A 23,493-nucleotide genomic window follows, 5' to 3' on the forward strand; every position below is an offset into this window, starting at 1 on the left:
CAGGCAGGGAGCATATACAGTGTTGACACACTGGACAAAGGGACAATTCATACCTCAGGGGGACAGTGCGAGACTTCATAGCATTACACACAATGAAATATAATTTAAAACTTAGGAATTTTTTTTATTTCTGGAATTTTCCACTTAACAGTTTGGGACTGCAGTTGACCACAAGTACCTGAAACCTTGGCGAGCTGAACCGTGGATAGGAGGGGACCACCGTAGATTAAGAGTGAAGTGTTGAAGAGGGAAACACGGGGCCAACTCTAGTGAAGGAAAGCAGTAGTCACTGTATGAAGCTCAGACGATATTAACTACGTGCAAGGAAAACTGCCAATCATATAGAGGGACACCACCTGAATGATGATGGGACAGTTCTCCAAGATGTACCATACTCAGGGAGCACGCACTGCATGGCAGAACATTAAAATACTTGAGAACTGAGAGAAGAGGTGGGTGACGCCATGACCAAAGCTGGAGACGGGACCAGCCTGCTGCCAGAAGTGGACAGACCCTGAAGGGGAACACCAGGAGGACAAAGTTAAGCTCAACAGAACACAGCACAGTGTGCTGACAGGATGTGCACAGCTGTTCAGAGGGCTTGCACTTAGTGCGGTCGAGGAATGGCGGGTTTGAGCTTCCCAGGCTTCTCTTTGGGGCCGCCTGTTCCTTGTTCCCCTTCTCCTCTTTTCCTGCCTTCTCTTGGATTGAGGGTTTTTTGAGTATGTTCTGTGGTGCGGGAGATGGAACCCAAAGCTTCCCACATCGATGCAAGCAATCTAGCACTGAGCTGGGTCCCAAGCCTTTTTTTTTTTCGCCCCCAAGAAAACCATTTCTTTAAAAGCTTTAAAAACAAATAATGCTATTTTGCAAATATGACTTTGCTTAACGAGGGCCACCAACTTACAGCACTGTGATGTCAGGAACACAGAGTGTGCAGGGAAACTAACTAATGCTGCTACAGTTGGGAGATTAGCTGCTGTTGCTGACTGAAGTGTGGGTGATACACATTGGGACTTGTGACCCATCAGATCAGCGTAGTTAATGGTCACCCAACTCCCTGCACAGGCTTGGGTCTGATCACATATTCTGCCTGGATAGACATTTCAGCCTCTTTTGTATATAAAAGACACACACATACTCTCTCTCTCTCTCTCTCTCACACACACACACACACACACACACACACACACACACACACAAACTCTCTCTCTCTCTCACACACACACACACACACTCACACATACATGTATGTCCTGTCATACAAACATGTAAAATTGTCTGCAAGGGCACACATTAAATAAACAAGTATTACGCGCCTCAGGCAATCCTATTCACTATAAATACATACACATTTTTTTGCATTTTGTTTTTTTTGTACCAAATTTCTACATTATCTAGCAACTTGCAAAAGAAAAGCTTCTTTTTTTCTGATACAAAATGTCTCTAAAGACTCGTTATGTTTGGACTTTAATAAAAAAATATGTATAATCAACAAATCAAGAGCATTGTATGTTTGCCCAGCCCTTTCTGAGACAGGGTCCTGCTAAGTTGCTGAGGCTGCACTTGAACTTGGGAAACTCCTGCACAGCCTCCTGAGCAGCTAGGATTACAGGTGTGTGCCACTGCACCAGCACAATGAGTTATTTTTAAGATTGCACCTCATTCTCTTTGCTGGCTTAATAGCTATAGCTCTGTGTCACGCTAGTGACTCCTTTACAATAGGGTTTAAGTGCACATCTTTACCTTAACCAGTCCACCTTCAAATGACCCCTTGAGAGAACCAAGTGACAGCATATTTCCAGGACTCCTGTCTGGTCTCTGTGTTGTTATCATACATTGCACATCTACATGTGTAAAAAAAATGTTGGCATTAATTGTGCTTTAACTACTCTATTGTCTTAAAGACAATAAACTGGGGGACTCTGACAAGGGCCTACCTGGGTAGGCAGAGGATTAGAGGAGGATGGGGGCAGAGAAAGTATTCAAAGAAACAGGAAATGATGATCTGCCCACGGAGGAGGAACATGGTGGGTCACACCCCTTACAGGGGCCTGTGTCCACAATACTAAAGCATCTTTACAACTCAATGATAAAAACACAAATAACTCAATTTTTCAAATGGGCAAAAAGAGGTGAAGAGACATTTCTCCAGACACCACACAAGCGGTGTCAAGCGTGTGACAAGAGGTTCCTGCTGCTGGCACTTGATGTGCAAGTTGGAACAATGAGGCACTTCCTGCCACCAGGGCAGCCTGGGCCCTGCTGGAGGTGGGTGCAGCTGTGAGGGACAGGGCAGGAGGTCACCTCCCAGGAATGGGTCAGCCCGAGCGGGCGTCGGGCACAGCCACCACAGCCCTTCATGTCCCTGTGCACATTACCCCTGGGTGGGTCTTTTCCTGTCTCCCTGCTCCATTTGCTTTTGCTGGTTTCATGGAGTATTTAAAGTAGTCTTGAACTGAGGTCAGTACATAATGTCCCTGTCACACTGCCTGGCACGGATCACGTGATCAATAAATCAAAACTAGAATTATTTATTTGTAAATAAAGAAGGTTGAAATTACCTCAAAAAAGAAAAAAGAGGTGACACAGCAAGATGTGACGGGGGAGTCCCAGGCGCCTAGGGTAGCAAACACGGTGTTGCAGTGGGGGAGCCAGGTGGCAGGAAGGTCAGGTGGAGGCCCTCTTGAGACTTGACCAAATAGAGCCCTTCATTCCCTGTGCAGCCTTCACTTCTTCCCAGTCCAGCCTGATGTCGGGAACCTCCTCTTCTGGCTCAGGATCCTTCCTCAAGGCCCCCTGGGGGGAGGCGACCAGGATGGGCAGGGGGCCACATTCCTCCCGAAATTCCACCACATGGAGACCCTTCTTGTAGGCCAGCTGTTGGTGGGTTTCCTGGGCAAGACCAAAGTGAGAACAGCAGTTAGGTCTCCGAGGGTCCCTGTGGCTATAGGAGTGATAGGCAACACCACAGGGGTGGGGTAAGGGTGGGAGTGCAGAACCCACCAGAGAGCTTGGGGGAAAGAGCAGTGCCAGCTGATTCTGGGTGGTTAAACCACAGTGGCTGTCACAGGGGGATGCCTCAGCCCACCTTCCCACCCCAAACTGGGGTACGCCAGGCCTCGCCTTCCAAACTCCCTAAGCACAGGCCTGCTGGGCCAAGCACCAAGCCTGAACCTGGTGGAGCCCTGAGATCTAACAACCAAATCACAGGAGGTCCAGGGGGGAAAGGACATCAAGGACCCCACGGGTGCTCAACCCTGGAAACACTATGGGACAAAACACCTGACTTCTTCAACATAACAGCAGCAAGGGGGGAAGAGAGAGGGACAGACCAAGAGAGACTTAAAAGACACAGGAGAAACTTTACAAGTGCTGACATCTTCTCAATTGGATTGAATCAAATCAACAGGATTGAATTAAAAACTGTGTAAAAAAATGTTTTTAAATCGGACGAATGGATAGATTTGAATGAACAGATTCGATACTTGATAATACTGAGTCATGATATTTAGGAATGGTAAGGGTACCATGACATTTTTTTTTCCCCAGTGCTGGGGATCAAACCTGGGCCTTAAGTGTTCCTAGCAAGCGCTCTACCATAGAAGTAAACGGATCCTTTAGATCCTCTAAAGAATCAGAATCAGAAACCACTTCTCAGGTTTCTGATTCTAATCCTTTAGAAATACACTGAAATATTTACGAATGAAATAAAATGGGACCTGAGATTTGGTTCAAAACGACTCGGTGAGGTGATGTTGAGAAACAAGATTAGCTCTGGTTGGGCAGCAGAGCCCTGGGGTCACTGCAGCAGGTGGCCGTGGGAGCCCCTAGAAGACCCTCAGCACCTTGGTCTGCAGCACAGCCAGACCTGCTCAAACCCCAGGGAAGGGTACCTGGCGGGAGAGCCCATGGAAGAGGCCCCGGGTGAGGTTGAGCATGTTGACGGACCCAGAGACCTTGGCATACATGTCCTTGATGCCAATGAGCCGGCAGATGGTAATGATGGCCCTGTGGCAGCGCAGGCCGTATCCTAGGAGACAGGAAATGGACTGAGCACCTGCCAGCATGCTGTCTTTCGTGTGGCTCTGGGTTTAGGGAATGACATTTTGGCTTCACCACCCCCAGCTGGTGTGACTTCTAGGACGACATTTATTCAATGGTATGTACAAAAATTAAACAGAATATCTACCTTAAACGTAGTGGGGGGGAAACCAGGATATTACTTACATTAAAACTTAAGTGCCTGAAAACTCTTGGCCCTCTGCCCAGTCCAGCTCCCGTGTCCATGCCTGGTTACCATCAAGGGAGACGCCTGTCCTCACCCTCCTAGACCACTCAGCTGCCCTGGCAGCGACACCACTTCCCTCTCCTGGGAACACCTTCTGGCCTAAGTGGCAGCGTCTCCTGAATTGGTGGCTCCTGGAGTGCTTTCTCACCTCCCTGATGGCCTTCCGTGCTGGGGTGGTCTCCTCCCCTCTAGCCACGTGCCCTGCTCTTGGCCACCGGCAATCCCTCCTCCAGAAGAGCTTCAAAAACACAAGCCAGGGCTGGGGCTATAGAGCAGAGCGCTTGCCCGGCATGTGTGAGGCACTGGGTTTGATCCTCAGCAAATCAAGGCTCCGGGGCACACTGGCCATTGCTCTCTGAATTAAACAAAGACATCTACAGGGTCTTTCCCCCACAATATCATTATCTCACACACACACACACACAGAGACACACACACACACACACACCGTGCCTGACCCCACTTACTGCACTGTCCTCACATGGCCTGTGCACGAGGGCACACTGCACCTGGGGCACGCACCAGCCTGGAACGTTCTCCCAGACCTGCCCCTCTGCTCCTCTTCCTTCAGGATCTCACTCACACTGCCCCTGCTCAGAGGCCACCTCTGGCCACCCTGATGAAGGTGGCCCTCCTCCTCCTCTTGACAGCACTGAGGAAGGCACAAGGCAGTAGCTCAGTTGCTTAGGGCCTCACTAAGTTGCTGAGGCTGGCCTGGAACTTGCAATCCTCCTATCTCAGCCTTCTGAGTGTCACCGGGATTACAGGTGTGCACCACTGCGCCCAGCTCCTGACCTGAACTCCTGAGATTTAAAAAACTACAGTCAAATGAAACAGGTTCTTACTACAGAACTGCAAGCAAAATGCAAATCCAAATGTTTAAGAATTCTGCACCAAGAGTGCACTGGGTGTGACTGTCCCCATAACCAACACTGCCTGTGGCCTGTCCACAAGACAAGAAAGGCCATTTCTGCTCACCCAGTGCCTCAATGAATAGAGATCATAGATGTTCAACAGTACTCAATGGTGAGGGGCTAGGGGAGCTCCGTGACAGCGCGTGCTTCACAGGTGTGGGGCTCTGGTTTAATCCCCAGCACCAAATAACAAGCCTAACACCAGGACACTTGTAGAGGAACAGCACGTGACTGGCAGGAAGGAACACCGTCCAGCTGGGTAAAGGCTCCAGGAGGAACCACGTGCCCACTCATCCAACTGAACCACCTCCACCTGCTGGGCCTGCCTCAGCCACTCCAGGAACAGGCCTGGGCCTGTGCAGCCTGACCTTGGCTTCTTCCCCAGGAGCCTTGCCTTCCTCAGCCTAATTCAGGCCTTCCATCTGTCACTCTCAGGATGAGTTCAAGGAGAGGCGAACAACCCCAGGGGGGAGGGTGGGACTGTGGTGCTTTCTCTGCTTTATGTTCAACAGAGAGTCAGAGCTTTCCAGTTACCTCTGGGCTGTTTCTTCATCTTGATGTGTGTGTCCTCTTATATCTCAAGGAGATGTCATGGAATACTGGGGGGTAAAGCAGACACAGGAGGGTCAGGCATGTGGCTTTAATGCCTGCAAAAGCCACAGAGCACTGGGTGCTGCCCTAAGCAGCCAGCCCACAGGACACACAGATGCTGACCCCACTCATTCTCCTGCCACCCCCTGAGGCCAGGCTGTTTCCTCATTTTGCACATTTGTAAGAATGCAGTCAGAGCAACACTAAGACACCCATTGGGCATGTCACAGACACACCAGGACAAAGTGGCATTCTGCAAATCTTACAAGAAAAGACCCACACTCACTTGTATGGTCTTCATATAGCTCTATGTAATGCAAATAGTGGATGGCTTTGTTCTTTGCCTGAAGAAAGGAAAGAACAAATTCTCCTAAATCTCTCGCTGGGTTTCAAAACTATTTTATAAAGTATTTTATTATAAAAAATTCCACCTATGCACCTTAAAAGATAAGGACTTAGCCACAATATCATTATCACACATACACTGACGATTCCTTCGTGATACGTGACTGTGTGCCTGCAGTGCCCCCATGTGAACACAGAGCTTTTCATCTTCTACTAAATGTTAACAAAGAAAAACATGCACGTACTTTCCTGAAAGCATCCACCCGCTCAGTGGCCTTCCCAATGGCAAAACCTTCAAAAGAAGCAGCAAAACTTATGAAAAGGAAAGCTACTCTGACCCAGCCTGTGCCTCTCCCCAGCTCCCAGTTTGGGCTCTACAGCATTTCACGCCCTTCTTTCAACTGCCCACAGAACACCTGCTCTGCACAACCAGCCATGAAGAAAGCCAGAGATGTGCTCATCTGTTCTGAGGCATTCTACAGACTTGACATTTAGATACATAACATTACCTTTTATAAATCTCTAATAAAATGAAATATACTCAATTTTTAAAATTAAGTATGCTCTATATTTATAAAAGGCAAATGTTTTGGGGCACTTGTGCAAAGAGATTAAAATGACAAGAAGGGATAGGGGAAAAATACATTGTTATAGAGTAAAACTGATTTCAGTAGAATTTCAATTTTAATTAACCAGAAAAATAAGCCTAATAGTTTCCAATTTGTAAATGCTTTACCCTAAGAAATGAGGTCTATCACAAGTTGCAGAAATGCTTCCATTATTTGCTGCCACCATTTATTATTTAATTTGAAAAAAGTACTTTGTTTTAAAATTATACACAGGAAAATAAAATAGGCAAGACATCTGAGGCCTGGGATGAAAAGGGCTTGAATTCCAGTTCCTAGTTTAAACAGAACAAAGTAAACCATGGAAGTCCTAGAGGGAAATATGAGTGGACTTACTTATAATCTTCAAAAGGAGACTTTCTAAGCAAAACACAAACCAGAAGTGACCTAGGACTGATAAATTTGCTATGTTAAGGTTTAAAACTTCTGTGGATTTTAAAGCTTCGATGTGGAAAAAAATTCAAAACTAAGTCAAAATATGATAAGACAAAAAAGGCTCATGTCCTTAACTTACAAGAAGCTAATCCCAATCAATAAAGACAAGGAAACCACCCAATTAAAAAAATAGGCAAAGCACCTGAACTGACAGATGGCCAAAGGGAAAGTGCAACGCAAAATGGCGTCGGCACTCTCCTAACTTAGAAAGTACAGGTGTAAATTGGGAGAGACGTTTCAGGGATCATACTGACAATCAGTAAAGTCTGATACTACTCAGGGCAAGGATGGGTGGTACAGAGGGACATAAACTGATGCAACCTTTGAGGAGGAGATCTGGCAATACTTGACATTTACACCCAGTGCGGCAGCAATTTCAAGACATTTCTCCTATTTCTATATTTCCAAAAGTTCAACAAACTCCATGTACAAAAACGTCAATGTTATTGTTGTTGTTTATAATAAATGATACAAATTTGGAAACAATAGGGATTGGGTCAAAAATCATGTCTATGCACACACTAAAACACTATGAAACCAATACCAGAAATCTGCTTATGCTAACAGAAGACCTCTGAGGGCAAAACCAAGCAAGAAGAACAAGGTGCAAATTCATGGCTATAATAAGATCTCTGCTAAGCTTTTTATAAAAAGGTAAAGGGAGGTAACATGGACACAAAATTTCAGAAAAGATATTTTTGAAAAGAGACAACAGTAACTGCTAACCATGGTCTCTTACAGCAACGCACTATCATGTATTTTGCTTTTGCTTTGAAATTTTCAAAAGGAAGCAACAGTTTTTCAGTTCTATGTGAACACATTTCAAAAACAAGATGTTCAGTAGGGAAACTTTAAAAGTCTAAAGAAGAAAATTTAAATGACTGACAAACCTGCTAACCCAAGTGAACACTTATCAGTCAGTGTACAGTCTTCTAGTTTTTTTCCTTGCATATAAATGACTTTAAAAAAAAATCATGATTACATGACAAATTTTTAACCAAAATTACTTATTGTGTAAGTAATTTTTCACAATTCTTTAATGGCTATAGAATATTACTTTGGAGGCCTGTGGTTGTGGCTCAGAGGGAGAGCACTCGCCTGGCATGCGTGAGGCACTGGGTTTGATCCTTAGCACCACATAAAAAATAAAGATCTTGTGTCCACCTATAACTAAAAATAAATATTAAAACAAAGAATATTATATTGGACAGCTATCCTGTAACCAGGCCCGATTGAACTTGTTCTAATTTTTCACTATTATGCACCATACAATAGTGTCTTAAGCCCTTTAAAATACCCAGTCCTCAGATGTAGGCCTTAAGAGCTTTTCTTTCTTTCTCTGAGAAGCTTCGTGGTTTACCACCAGGTTTGTGAGCCCAGACCTCTAGGCGGCTCTATTAGTAGAAAAAGTGAGACTGGCAGCAGGGCCCTGGCTTCCAGCCGGGCAGCCAGGCCTCTTTGTGTCCAGCGTCACCCCACTCACCTGCAGCTCCCTGCCCATTCCCCACAGCCACCAGGACATGGACTGATCTCTTCCTTCCCTCTTTGGCTGTCATATTGAAAACATTTCTGACCTAAAAGACAAAATGCTTCATCAATAGGACAGCTGAAGAAAACTCTGAGGTAGAGGACGAGGACCTGCTGGCTCAGCCACACAAGGCTTAGTGCAGGACCCAGCACCTCCTCCAGTCTGTAGGCACAAAAGCAAACTTCCCAAACAAACCCTCCCTCTGGAGCATTTCGGGAACATAATGGAAATAAGACTTTCTCTTCCTATTTCATTGGGTTATTAGGAGAGTTAACTAAGATAACCTTTAAAGGAATTTACAACTACACAACTCAATATACCCCATCTTAATAAATGTACACAGGAAAGAAAACACTATGAATTAAACTTTGAAATAGTTTAACACTGATTATAAGACAAATTCCAGTATCAAAGGTACTAAAATATCTTAGAAATGATGAAATGCAACGTAAGGAAAAAACTTCGCAGGACTGGATTGCTATGTTAAGGATCAGGCTTAAACAAGAATACAGAATTTGGAAACACCTATTCATTATAAACTTCAGGAAAATCTCCCATTTTTTCAGCCTATTTTAAAGGCCAGGAATTATGAAACTATTAACTAAACTGCTTAAATGACAGTTGTCCCCTTTCCTTCCTAGGAAGAAGTTTAAGGAAAAGGGAGGCTGAGGCCACACTTTTGAATGATCTTATAGGAAACAACCTACATATGAAAGACTCTTTCAGTGGGATTAACTTTCAAAAGCTATGAACTGGGGTGTGTGTAGGGGCACACGCCTGTAATCCATGTGACTCAGGAGACTGAAGCAGGAAGAAGGCAAAGTCAAGGCCAGCCTGGGCAACTTAGCGAGACCCTTCTCAAAATAAAAAGTAAAAAGGGCTGGGGATGTGGTTTGGTGGCAGAGTGTTTGCCTAGCAATGCACAAAGCCCTGGGTTCAATCTCTAGAATTGGGGTGTGGGGAATAACACACAATGGGATACCAACATAAAATACTTGTAAACATATTTTAAAAATTCCATAATATAACTGATATTGAAGAAATAATATACATATTCAGAGAGGCTTTGTCACAAATTTGATATATAAATTATTCCACAATTTGGGGAGGTACTGGGAATTGAACTCAGGGCACTTGACCACTGAGCCACATCCCCATCCCTTTTTTGTATTTTATTTAGAGACAGGGTCTCACTGAGTTGCTTAGGGCCTTGCTTTTGCTGAGGCTGTGGAACTCACCATCCTCCCTCCTTAGCCTCCCAAACTACTGGGATTTCAGTTGTGCACCACCACGCCTGGCTCTGTTCCACATTATTAAACACTGATTAAATGCACAGTGCCAGTTCCAAGGAACACTGGCCATCAGAGAACCACCCTGGAAGGGTGGTTCAAGCACACCTGATACAGGATCTGTGAGCAGCCCAGAGACCACTGCCCTAGTCAAACTGCACACTGGCCATAACCTGAGGCTTTCTGCCCCTGCCCCTGCTCCTCCCAACCTGTTCTCTGATTGTGTCCTAGATACAACTGGTGTACAGCTCCACAAGAGGCCACCACATAGCACATTCTAGCTCCAGGAAGAAGGAACTTAACATAATCTCCAAATTCTGCTCCTGAATTTGCCCCTCACAAACCTCAATTTCATAGTCCCCACAAACCAAAGCAGCAGTGGGGACCACCAACATGAAGGAACTGAACTTCAAATTGTGTTAATTCCTCCCTGAACTTGAGTCTGTGTCCGAGAGATCACTGTGACCACAGCTCTGCTCAGCTCCTCCTGCCCACCCGACCCCGGCAACCTCTCCAGAGGACCCTGGGAGTTGAGCTCGGCAGGCCTACCTCGAGTATCCTGGTATCAAAGTCCTCATAGGTCTCTACAAGGAGAGAAGAAAAAGCACACAGATAAGAGCATCCACGCTGCTCACGTGTGACAGCCTTTCCCAGGTGCCCTCAGACTTCTAATGGGAAGAACCTGAACTCTCTGGTGCCGCTCTCCAGGCTGCACCCCAGTTCCCATCATCCACGGGGACTGCCTGGCCTGACTTCACGAGCTCAGCCACGGCTCTCTGACCGCAGCCTCCCCCTCTCCAGCTCCCTGCTGCCGGCTCCCGAGGCACAGGTTCCTGGAGCGCCGACACCTCCAGAGCCTTCCTCGCTGCTTTCCCATCTGGTCTCCTGGGGTCTTCACAGCCTCTCTCACCAAAGTCCCTCAAAGACACCAAAGTCCCTCACTCCTCATAGATCTCGCCAACGTCCTCAATCCCTACACTTTTGTCTCTACCGCCCTCTCCAGGCCAGAACCCAGGCAGCTGTGTGGTCACAAGTGGCCTGCTGCTGCTGCCGGGAGAGATCAGAGCCTGGCCTACGCTCACCACTCTCAACTGCGGGTCTGACCCGCTCGCGAACTCCCGGCTCCTCAGCTTTCAGTTCTCTTAATTCAGCCTCTGCTCACCACCACAGCTGTTTCCAACACTCCCCAATTCTCTTGCTTTTACTTATTACAGAAAATCTCAATTACATAATAAAATAGGAGAGCAGAATAAAAGCTTCTGTACCCAGCAGTCGGCTTTGAAAGCGGTCAGCTCAAGAGTCAATCTTCTTTCCTGGACACTGCCAGGGTCCCACCCACTGGGTGATAGTGAAGCCAGTGCCAAGTGCCACCTTCTCATCAAGAAATATTCTGGTGGCCATGTTCACCAATGCCACTATCTGGCTTGATGACTCCTCACCAAAGCTACCAGATACCAGGTGACCTCCCCGCCTTTCCACCCCCATTGCACAGGCTCACCCAAACCTGCACCCTGCCCCTGCTGGCTAACAGCAGCCTGCCTGTCTAAACTCTGGATCTGGTTACTGGGGACTTGGCTCGTGGGCAGGTCCTCTCCCTCCCAGACCTCCACCCTCCTGCACGCTCGCCCCATCCTCTCCAGCCCAACCGTTCCTCTACTTTGAGCCAAACTCCTGTTTGCTTCCTCCTCTCCCACTCACTGGCAAGAGCAAGATTTTCAGGTGAATCTGCCTTTGTGGGGAGGGGGAGGCTTTGTTTTCTAATTCAGCCTAAGTGTCGTCAGTTTTTGCTTCATGTTTGCTTTTAGGAAGGCTTAGTGACAGCTCTCTGGGGTCTCTCAACTCTGCTGTTAAACAGCACTCCAAGCCTGAGGCCACGTGTTTGGGAAACGCTGTGCCCTACAGATCTATAATGCATACCACCATGTCTAAGGCACTTGCTAAGGCACTGGGACCCAGGGCTTTCCATCCTGTTGGAGGAACACTTCCTGGTTACAGGCCTCTAGTGTCCCACAAATGCAACCGGGATAACAATGTGGAAAGTTAGTCAAAGAGGTCAAATTCTTTTTTCAGAAAGGGTAATCTAAACAGACAAGTAAACAATAAAATTATTTTCAGAAACACTGTAGGACGATACGTCCTCTACCAAAGGCAAGCAAACCAGGCCTCCACTACCTCCACTGGGACCAGGGTCCGGGGGACCGACACTGAGGCCACCCCATGTGTTCCCGCTCCAGCCTCGCTCCCGCTTCACTTTCATCCTCCGCTTCCAGTCCCACTCTTCCCTCTGCTGGAGCATGTCAGCCGCCACCTGCTCCTGCTCCTCCTTGCTCCTCTGGGCAATGGTCTGCACGGCTCCATTTCTCATGAGAGGGGCATTCAGACCCGGCCACAAGAAGCCGGAGCGTCCTGAAGGGTAAAGATTATAGGTAAGTGACAACTTCCAAAAGGTGCTCACTCTTCATGTTGCTAAGATGCCAGGGAACGCGTGTACAGACACCAGCACAGTATTGTGGAGTTGGAGCTGATGCGATCACTTGGCAGGTGACCTGGCACTGTCACAGTTTTATGCACATCTACCCTACAGGTATGTGACCGCATTTTCACTTTTACCAAGAGAAACACTCGTGAGGCCTGTGAGCGCTAAGATGTCTGCTGAAACACGACCTGTAACGCACGTAAGCCGAGTGGGCAACAGAGGAATGGCTGAACGCACAGCCAGCAGGTGCCATATCCTGCACAAAATCAAAAGCCGTTGCTCTTGGGCTGGGGATGTGGCTCTCAAGCAGTAGTGTGCTTGCCTGGCATGCGCGCGGCGCGGGGTTTAATCCTCAGCACCACACACAAATAAATATGTTGTGTCCACCAAAAACTAAAAAATAAAATATTAATTTCTCTCTCTCTCTCTCTCTCTCTCTTAAAAAAAAAAAAAACGTTGCTCTCCAGGTTCTGATGTGGAATGATTTCTAAGACATGTTATTATTATTACTTTTGGTTCTGGAAATTGAACCCAGTGGCGTTCTACCACTGAGCCACATCTCCAACCCTTTTTATATATTTTGAGACAGGGTCTCACTAAATTCTTGAGGCGGGCCTTGAAACTTGTCATCCTCCTGCCTCAGCTTCCCCAGTCGCTGGGGTTAAGGGGTTTGCCACCATGTCCAGCCCTGAGACCTCTTATTGGTTTAAAAAAAAAAAAAAAAGCAGATTATACAATTTCATGTACCATATAGTATAATTATCTTTTTCTTTTCTTTTCTTTTTAAAGACTATTTCTTTTAGGGAATTGATACAAAAGCGCGCACCAGCACACACAAAAACAACTGAAGGAAATACCAATATGAGACCAGTGGCCCCTCAGGGGAGACAATGGGAATGTGGACGGCAGGAAGGACATCAGGGGCTTTTAGTTTTCTCTACACTCTGCGTTTTTACTGAGAAGGTATGCATACGATTTTTATAATTTGAAAAAATAAATTATAGCCAGACACAGTGGTGCATGTGAGCAGTCCCAGCTAGGTGGGAGGCTGAGACAGGAGGGAGGTTTTAACCTGCAAGTTCAAGACCAGCCTGGCAAGACCAGATGGCAAGACCTGTCTCAAAAATAATAATAATAATAATAATTATTATTATTATTAACATTATTAAAAATAAATAACAAATGCTTAAAAACTAAAACAAGATACAAGTAGTAAAAGCACCCAAGCAGATGTGCAATCTTAGAAGTGCAGCACAAGGTGCTTCCTTTATTTCTAAAAGGTTGTTAGTATCAAAAGCGATGAGTCTGCACAACAGTAAAAATAAGCCAATTCAAGTTCAGCTATCCTATTTTTGCTTTCAAAAGCACAAGTATAAACAATCACATCAGCACGTGAAGGACCAAGGCCAAGTGCGGCCCACCAGCTGATTTGTAAATAAAGTTTTACCGGAACACAGCTGGGCCTGTCCAACCATGCGCTGTCCAGGGCAGTTTCTCTGTGACAGCAGCCCAGTTGAGTAGCGGCAACAGGCCCTGTGAATACAGATCTGCTCTTGGTCACTGTCTTGTCTGGGCAGGGGAAGCCTGCCAGCTCTCTGCGAGCTCCACCTGCCTGCACTGGGCTGTGTGCAGCACAGGACCTATCACAGCTGTGCCCCATGGAGTACGTAACACTCTAGGGCAGCTGGTAAGCCCCCTGGTTGGACTCTAAACCATGGATTCTTATGCACTTAATGAGAATGTTTCCAGTTTGCCAAATATCCATAAAATCTGGGGAAAACACTTTAAAAGCACATAGACTCTTTTTAGAACAAAGTTTGCCGTTGGGCCCCCCCAGGCCTCCCTCAGACCCAGCTTGCTTGCTATTTCTCCCCTTCCCAAGATCATCAGTTTCCCACCCCAAGTTCAGGACCAAATCTGAAAACTGTCAAAACAACCAAACACGTTTACCTTCACCAATGACCTGACCCCTGTTCAGATCCTTCCTTCTCTTTTTTTTTGCTTCTTTTGCCTCTTCCTTTTCTTGCCCCAGCACCAGTCTCTGCTAAAGCACCTTCCCAGAGCTCATCTGCTGTCACTGTAAGAAAACGGGATTTTTAAAAACTCTGTAGTTGTAAAGCAAAGATCTACACTCTCCTAAGAATAAGAAAGGCCAGAAAGCCCAGCTTCATCCATGTCACTGAAGTAATGAAAATAAAATAAAATCATACAGTGAACATAAAACATGATTACATTTGGAAAACACAAGAGGAGACAATTCCACTTTGTTTCCACAAAAGATGGCTAACATTAAATCCCAGTAAGTCCCTGACCAGTAAGTAGACTTGCTTCCCTGATGTCTGCCAATCACAACTCAGATCTCAGTAGTGACGTCTCTTGAACTTCTCCAAATGATATGTCCTAGCAAAGGCCCAGCTAAAAACAGTAAGGGCCTTCTTGGTGTGACTCTAAATCAGCAGGGTATCTGGGGCACAATTCAATACTTCTAGGCCTTGGGTGCCCCAAATGAGGGGCTCAGATAAACTAGTGCTCTCCAAATACAGCTGTAGCACATGAGATAATTCTAGTTGCATTTTTAGTTGAATAATCACTAAAATGTTAATTCGTTTATGACAGAAGAAAAATTAAGATAGGAAAGCACCCCTACTTTCCTGTTGCAGGAAGTGGAAGTGTGTGCCAGTCTACCTACATTTAGTGAAGAAGCTGTAGGGTCTGTACTGCTGGCCTGACTGGCTGGTGGGAGGAGAGATACAGCACTGTGTCTGTAGCGCATGACTCAAGCTGGTGAAGTGTCGGCTGTCTCTGGTTCCCTGCAGTGATAAAGGGCCTACAGAGAGATGAAACAAAACCAAGTTAGATGCTCCCTGGCTGTGGAGCTGCCAGCACCAAATAACTGTGACTTGATGAAAATAAGTCACTAAAAATTCTAATCTTTTAAGAATCATATTTTGAGGACAATTGTTATTTAAAACATAAAACCAAACTTTTAGGAATGAAAGCCACCTAAATGCCCTTCCTAGAGAGGTCATGGTTCATTTCCACAGTGGATGTCCCAGTCTCAAGAAAGCTCTGTACAGCCAGGGTTTCTGCCCTGCATTATCCAGCCCAAGCTCCTGGGCTGCTCTGGGCAAATGGCGCCCTCTGCTGTATGCAGCTGGGCAGTGGACAGATGAGGAAAGACCTTCAAGTGAAACTGTTCAGAAGAACAAGACTCAATGTGTAGAGGGTACCCTGCCCTTTATGTTCAAAACACAGGGAAGCAGGGAAGGCATGCTGTAGACAACTCCAGAAGATCACGCAAGAAACTGAGGAGCGGCTGCCTCTGTGGAAGAAAACAGGGGCATTTAAGGCTGGATGTGAAAGACCCGCATTTTTGTATTTTGAGGGATTTTTTTTTTTTTTTAACCACATGCATCTATTACTTGAGAAAAGGTTTTAGAACAGCCATGTCTGAGAGGAAGCCATCTGACCAGTCCCAGGGATGGCAGTTTCACGTGAGGAAGAAGGCAGAGGTGACAGGAACAGGTGGTGATGAAGGAGTGGGACAGTGCTGGCAAGATCAGTGCATGCACAGATTCTTGAGCTCTGTGCTTCACTAAAGAAGTGACAGGATTCAAACAGCCCTGGAGGGAAAGTGGTCTTTAGGGTATTGGCTTGATAAACACAAAACAAAAACCTGACAACAGCTGTTTTCAAGTCTGAGTGAAGCCATGCAGAGGACAGTAACTGCAGATTCATCAGCAGCATCAACCATGACTCACAGGACCAGAGAAAGAAAGCGGGTAAGGACAGGGAGAGTGACATCTAAGGGTGGTAGGAAGCCATCGAAATAGTTCCACTGAATACAGAGACCCAAACACAAAGGGATAATCTTTGATTACTGGACAGCACTTAATAAGACCATTTTGTTTCAAATGTAGGCCTATGAGATACATTTGCCAATGCCACAAGGAACTGGATGACTGGATGAGATTTCAACACTAATTTCCATTCCAGATGATTTGCTCACCTGTGGGGAGGGAGATCGCACCTAGCACACAGATGTCCTCTAGACCTGTAGCCCACCTGATGAACTACCAAATAAAATGTAGCCAGAAAACATTGGGTCTTCATTTTTTTTGAAGTTGTTGATGGATCTTTATTTATTTATATGTGGTGCTGAGGATCAAACCTAGTGCCTCACATTCTAGGCAAGCACTCTGCTACTGAGCTACAACCCCAGCCCTGGGTCTTCATTGTTTAACAAACCAGAACTTTATCATTACAAATCTCATTCTGCTATACACAGCCTTTCTTGTAAACACCTTCATCTTCAACACATATCTAATATTAAAACATTTCATCTTGCTCTGTTCAGCATTATAATCTTTAATGTAGTTCAAGAAGTGTAAAAATTATTAACAGATTTTTTTGAAAGACTGAAATATCACTCATAGCTAATAATGTACCCAGCCTAAAAGAAACCAACTGTCAAAAATAAAAAGAAATCAACTTTAGAATTTAGAAATAGCCACTTGTTTTTTGTTTGTTTGTTTTAATGGGAGGCAGGGAAGAATGGGGATTGAACCCAGGGCTTTGTACACATTAGAAATAGTCACTTTTTCTGGGTGCATGGCACATGGCTGTAATCCCAGTGACTCAGGAGACTGAGGCAAAGGATTGCAAGTTCGAAGCCAGCCTTAGCAACTTAGCAAGAACCTGTTTCAAAATAAAACATAGGTCTGGGGATATAGCTCAGTTGCTAGAGTGCTTGCCTTGCATGCACAAGGCGCTGGATTCAATCCCCAGCACCATCAAAACAAATAAACAAAGAAAAAATATATCAAAAGGGCTGGTTATGTGGCTTAGTGATAGGGTGCCCCTCAGTTCAATCCTCAGTACCACCAAAACAACAGTCAATTTTCATGCACACTTGTATAAATGGTTTTGCATACATTGTGTTACCATTTTTTTTTAATATTTTATTTACATTTTAGTTTTCGGCAGACACTACATCTTTGTTTGTATGTGGTGCTGAGGATTGAACCCGGGCCGCACCCATGCCAGGGGAGTGCTACTGCTTGAGCCACATCCCCAGCCCCGTGTTATGATTTTTTAAAGAAGAAAGTTCAGTAGTTCAGGCTGAGTCACGTTCTGAAGCTCACTTACAGATCACAATCCACCTCACTTATCAACTCTGTTCTGATCCTTTGAGTTCTTATTAAGTTTAGGTCATGAGACCCCAGACTCAGGAAGCAACAACCCTGCAGCCTAAAGTGGGATAGGCCACAACCCCTCAGTTGGGGACGGAGAGGCCCCCAGGGTTCTACCTCAGCACACATCACGTTCTACACCAAGAACTCTTTCCTTCTCACTTGGGTCTCTTCTAGGAAAACTGGTTGGTGAGAGATTTTAGAAAATTTATTACTATGTTTCTGACTGATTTGTTGCAGCATTTAGAAAAATAGAGTGATAAGGAAAGCAATCAACTTCTTAAAAGTCAGGCAATTATGAATTTCAGGAAAAAATGTAACAGTAGAATACTACCTAGCTCAGCTCTGAATGTGCACAGAATTTAATAACAAAAACAATGCCCAGAGATTCAGTCCAAACTGTGCTTCTACCTATACTGAAAGAAAGTAAGGGTAAGGATAGATTGTTACATCTCCAATTAGCATAACAATGTTGTTTAAAGAAGACTCAACGTATTTAGAAATATAACCAGAGGAAGGTGAAAGAATTAGTGTCCCTAGATGATGGGAAGGAGCAGAAAAGGACTAGGAATGAAAGCTCTGAGCCTTTTACGACCCTTTGGAAACTCAATTTTTTTTTTTTTTTTACTTCCAGTGTGGAGCTGGGAATTCAATTGCGGGCCTTGGGCACCCTAGGCAAGGCTCAACCTCTGAGCCGCACCCCCAGCCTGAAAGTTAATATTTTAAGGAACAGCACAGCAACCTGCAGTGAGGATAGCTATCCCTATCAGGCCTACACCGGCTCAGGTCAGGGCAGTGCCTGGCACATGTTAAGGGGTAAATAAACTGTTTATAAATCAGTGAGTGAATCAACCAAGCAACAAATCAAACTGGTTGATTCACAGTGGGTGTGACAGGTCGTAGGAAATCTGCCATTAGGGAGAAAGCCCTGTCAGCTGGACTTCTCCCAGGATCTCCAAGGCATCTCACAGGTGGGTCTCCAAGAGGAAAAGGCAGGAGACCCACAGGGAAGCCCAGCACTCAGGAGTCCCAGAAGCTCAAGGTGAAAGGGCCAGGTTTCCTCGCACAGCAAGGTTGGCCTGGACTTCCCAGAAGGCAGCTGAAGAGAGGCCCTGTACTATGTCAAGGAAGTCTGTGTCCACAGGAGGGGGCATCACAGCAGCCAGAAAGCTCTGGGACCAGCCCTGCTTCACTAGCTGTGTGATTTCTTTCATTCTTTTTTGGGGGAAGGTACTGGGCATTGAATTCAGGGGTATTTAACCACTGAGCCCCATCCCTAGTCCTTTTTATTTTTATTTTAAGACGGAGCTGGCCTTGAACTTGCAACCTCCTGCCTCAGCCTCCGAAGTCACTGGGATTACAGGTGTGCACTACTGTGCCTGGCCTGGCTGCATGATCTTGAACAAGTCACTTGGCTTCTCAGAGATTCACCTTATCATCTCTAAAATGCAAATAAGCTCATGAAAGCCAGTATCAGGGCTGAACAAGTTGACATGTTTCAAGCCTAGTGCACAATACCTACTCCAAAATGGCAACCATTATTTTTCAAAGCCTTGAACTACAACAACTGCAGTCATAAAAAATTTGAAAAATACTCAAGACTGTACAATACCATCATCAAGGACATGCCTTGTCCATTCACATTTTCAAATCTACAGAAACTCTTATTAAATCTTATGAGAACAGATACTTCCCCAATGAATCTCACCATTGCTGAAAGTGGTCTTCAGCGCCAAAACAGAAGCTGTTGGAAAGGTGTTCAGGGAAAGCTGCCTCCACCAGAAATGACCTGTCAATTAAAAATAAGTAAATAAATATTTTTTGGTTCCAGTGCTGGGGTTGAACCCAGGGCCCGGAGCCTGCACGCACATGCTTCACCACTGAGCTACATCCCCTCTTCGTTTTTTGAGACAGGGTCTCTCTAAGTTACCCAGACTGGTTTCCAACTTGCAATTCTCCTGTCTCAGGCTCCCAAGTTGCTGGGATTACAGATGAAGGCCTCTGCACTCAGCAAAAAGTCGAGTTGTTTTGTGGTGTGGGCAATAGAACCCAGAGCATCACATATGCTGGGCAAGTGCTTTACCACTGAGCTATGTCCACAGGCCTCCAACAAGAATAAGTAAATAAATAAATTTTAAAGATACATTCCTACATGAAGAGGGACATTTAAAATAATAAGGTGAGCCACCTACTGTGGCACAAACCCGCAACCCCAGATACCAAGGAGGCTAAGGCAGGGGAAGTGCAAATTCAGGCTAAGGCAGGGGAAGTGCAAATTCAGGCTAAGGCAGGGGAAGTGCAAACTCAGGTCTCGAGATATAAAGGGCTGAGGATGTGGCTCTGTAAAGCACAATAGGGTGCAATGCCCAGTACCCCAAAAATAAATAAAACAGTAACATTCACAAAATAATACCATCTACAGAATTAAAGAACTAAGAGAAGTGGACGAGTGATTTCCAGGCTTAGTGACCACTGGCCAAGTAGCTGCCATCATGCTGCACCTTCTCTTCACCCTCCCATCAACCAGACTTCATGCTTGGCAGTCACCTTAAAAATCCCTCTGCCGTGGGCCACACCTCTGCTGTGGTCCTGCTGCCACTTCTTTGTTCAGGCCTTAGCATCACTCAGACACAGGTTCAAGGTTTCTTAATGGGTCTCCCACCTCTCCCCTTGTATTTACCACCTTTCTACAGTAAGAGGCTTCATCAATTAACAGCCCTGACATGTCCTTCCCTGGCTTCCTGCTGCCAAGTTACAAATTCTGGGCACAGCCTGCAGGACTGCCACATGGCCCCAGGCTTCCACACCAGCCTCCTGCTGCCCCTGCCCCACCCTCCCCATAGCCATCCAAACACACAGTTAGTCTTGAATTCGCTCTCATACACTTTTGTATATGAGATCCTGGATCCACCAGATCCTGGAGGCTCAGCAGCTCTTGTGAAACCTCCACCCTCTGGAGCCCCCACAGCACCAGGCTGACTGTACCTCCCTGTGCAACCCTTCATACAGTGTGGTTCTCCAGAACACACTTAGACAGCATTTGTGGGCAACTGGTTTTTGGCAGAGGGACCATGACCATTCAATAGGGGAAAAGGAATGTGTTCAATAAATGGTGTTGGAATAACAGGGTGTCAACCCATAGAAGAATGAAGTTGGAGCCCTACCTCACACCTTATGTACAACTTAATTCAAAATGGACTAAAGACCTGAAGGTAAGAGCTAAAACTATAAAACTCCTAGAAGAAAAACAGAGGTAAATTATCATGACCTCGGGTCTAGCAATGTTTCTGAAACATAACTCCAAAAGTACAAGTGATAAAAAGAAAAAAAAGAAAAAACCCATAAACCAGACTTCACCAAAATTTAAAACCTGTGTTTCGGGGATGGGGATAAAGCTCAGCTCAGCGGTAGAAGAACCAGCATGCCTGGGTTCAGTCTCTAGCACTACAAAAACAAATAAACAAAAACCTTGTATGCCTCAAAAAAACACTATCAAGCCAGGCTTGGTGGTGCATGCCTATATTCCCAGCAGCTCTAGGGGCTGAGGCAGGAGGATTGTTGAGTTCAAAGCCAGCCTTAGCAAAGCCCTAAGCAACTCAGTGAGACCCTGTCTCTACAAATATATATATATAAACAAGGGTTGGAAATGTGTCTCAGTGATTAGGCACCCCTGGGATCAATCCTCAGTACAAAAAAAAAAAAAAAAAAAAAAAAAACACCCACAAACTATTAAGAAAGTTAAAAAACAACATATGGAATAAAATTCTGCAAATCATACATCTGATTGGACACCTTTAGAACTCCTTACAATTCAATAATAAAATGAAAACCCAATTTTAAGAGAGCCAAAACACTTGAACAGACATTTCTCAAAAAAAACGTAAAAATGGCTAATAAGCACATGAAAATACATTCATTATCCATCAGGAAATTGCAAATCAAAATTTCAAATTAATACCATTTCATACTCACTAGGATGGCTATAATCAAAAGAACAGATAATAAGAAATGTTGCTAAAGAAAAATCAAAACCCTCACTGTACCCTCAGGTACTTCGAAAACATTCTGGCCATCCCTCAAGTGTGGAATTACCATTTTATCCAGCAACTCCATTCCCAGGCACATACTCAAGAGAAAAGTAAATAGACACACATGTAAAAACATGGCATGCTGATGTTTACAGCAACATTAGGCATAATAGCCAAAAGATGGAAAACAACTCAAGTGTCCCTCAACTGATGAGCAGATAAAGTGTGGTGATGGACACATTACAATTCATCCCCAAGAAATTCAGGATGACATATGTTACAATAAGGATGAATCTTGATGACCTTGCACTAAATAAGCCAGCCATGTATGTGGTTCTACTTATATGAAATGAAATGTCTAGAACAGGAGAGCTAAGAAGAGTGGAAAATAGATCATTGGTGGCTACAGCTAAAAAGCTTCCTTCTTGGAGTGATAAAAATGTTCTAATTAGATTATAATGATAAATGCACAGGTTTGTGCAAATATTGTGCACTTCAAATAGATGAACTGTATGGTATGTGAATTATAGTTCAATAAAGCTGAAAAAAAAACAAAAAAAAATAGTTATACACAAGAAGACAAAAAAGGGGGGGGCGGGGAAACACACTTTGGTGTCAGGAATTTTGGGTGCAAAAACCTATGTCCCTTGCTCAATCTGCGTGGCTCCCTCCACCACCTGTATAAAGAGTGTAATAACAGAATCTACTCCATAAAGGGACTGGGAAGGCAGTGAGGGAAAACGCATGAACAGAGGAAGACAGTGGTTGGCACACAGTTTAGACTCATGAAGGAAGACAGCCTTGAAATAGTAGGAGATGGGGGAAGAAAAATAAAAGGGAAGAGACAATCATAAAGACAAAAGAAAAGAATATTAAGGTCAGATTTTCTGCCAAGATTGCTGGTGAAATTTTTTGCTACAAAATGAGTTACCAAAAAAAAAAAAAAAAATGAACCTTGAGGGTTTTAGGGGGCTTTGAGTTCCAGAATTAGAAATGCTGAACTGTGGACTTAAAAACAAAATAGGGCAGAGAAGGCAGGTGGCGGCCACGCAGCGGCCCTGCAGCCAACCTTAGGCAACACAGCAGCAGGGCGCCTTCCTAGGGTGCACACAACCCACCAGGGCCCGGGGGACAGGAAAGGCGACACTGCGGGCTGACGTCCGAGTCATCCGTCTCTGCAGGGAGGCCACCGGCCAGCTGGAATTAAGCTGACGGAGGCCAGTGCTCTCCGACTCCACCTGGACAACCACCATCACCTTCAGAGCCCCGCGGGCGCCTCTCAGCCCCGAACCCGGTGGGCATCACCATCTGACCCCGGGGGGTCGCACCTGCCCGCCGGGAAAGCAAGGCTCGCCAATTCCCTCCTATTCACCTAAACGAACCGTGAAGAACCGACTGCACTTCAGGGTCACGTTACAGCGAAGCGCCCCGATGCCCAGAGAGGTAAGGAACGCGCGCAAGGTCACCCAGCGGTCCCGGGCTGGATGGGAGAGCCGCGGGACGCTGCTCACTTCCCTCCGCCCGGACTCCCGCAGGCCCTGGAGACCCCCGGCTCCCGCGCCTCCTTCCCGCGCTCACCGGTCCACACACCGCACAGCGCAGGCAGGCGGCCCGCAGCGCGCACCGCCGCCGCCATGCTGAAGCGCGAGCGGCGCCTCCTCCCTCCGGGGCAGCCGGTCCTTCGCCTGCCGAGAGGCTCCTCGTCAAACCGCGGGCCCCAGCCCTCGGCTGGAGGTGCGAGACCCGAGGACCACGCTGTAGCCCATATCGGGTTAGAA

The 23,493-nt window shown here is 45.8% G+C and overlaps 1 protein-coding gene across 9 annotated transcripts; it reads right to left on the reverse strand.

Moving 5' to 3' along the window:
• Window positions 1–100: 100 nt before the first annotated feature.
• LOC144369033 (small ribosomal subunit protein uS5m-like) lies at window positions 101–23,431 on the reverse strand. Of its 9 annotated transcripts, XR_013428448.1 has the most exons (13): window positions 23,294–23,431; window positions 19,396–19,476; window positions 15,185–15,322; window positions 14,446–14,572; window positions 12,192–12,425; window positions 10,569–10,603; window positions 8,686–8,776; window positions 6,387–6,433; window positions 6,083–6,140; window positions 5,740–5,804; window positions 4,440–4,646; window positions 3,897–4,033; window positions 2,519–2,895 (listed from the first exon to the last, which is right to left on the reverse strand). XR_013428448.1 is itself a non-coding variant. In XM_078028102.1 (11 exons), exons 5-10 carry the CDS (start codon window positions 12,382–12,384, stop codon window positions 5,755–5,757), a joined length of 474 nt encoding a protein of 157 aa, XP_077884228.1. In that variant the 5' UTR covers window positions 12,385–12,425; window positions 14,446–14,572; window positions 15,185–15,322; window positions 19,396–19,476; window positions 23,294–23,431; the 3' UTR covers window positions 2,519–2,895; window positions 5,740–5,754. The 9 variants fall into 9 exon arrangements, 3 of the variants coding, with proteins under 3 accessions (XP_077884228.1, XP_077884230.1, XP_077884229.1); XR_013428447.1 differs by lacking the exon at window positions 4,440–4,646; XR_013428451.1 differs by lacking the exon at window positions 6,083–6,140 and having other exon boundaries at window positions 23,294–23,427.
• Between the last annotated feature and the right edge of the window lie 62 nt (window positions 23,432–23,493).

The sequence above is a fragment of the Ictidomys tridecemlineatus genome, chromosome 12 (genome assembly GCF_052094955.1).
Source record: "Ictidomys tridecemlineatus isolate mIctTri1 chromosome 12, mIctTri1.hap1, whole genome shotgun sequence".
NCBI classification, from domain to species: Eukaryota; Metazoa; Chordata; class Mammalia; order Rodentia; family Sciuridae; genus Ictidomys; species Ictidomys tridecemlineatus.

Coding starts and splice junctions, on each gene's coding strand:
- LOC144369033 (XM_078028102.1), bottom strand. CDS start 12,384: ATGAGAAATGGAGCCGTGCAGACCATTGCCCAGAGGAGCAAGGAGGAG. Junction 10,604..12,191: donor GGACCCTGGTCCCAGTGGAG/GTAGTGGAGGCC, acceptor CTCTCCTTGTAG/AGACCTATGAGGACTTTGAT. Junction 8,777..10,568: donor TTGATACCAGGATACTCGAG/GTAGGCCTGCCG, acceptor TTTGTCTTTTAG/GTCAGAAATGTTTTCAATAT.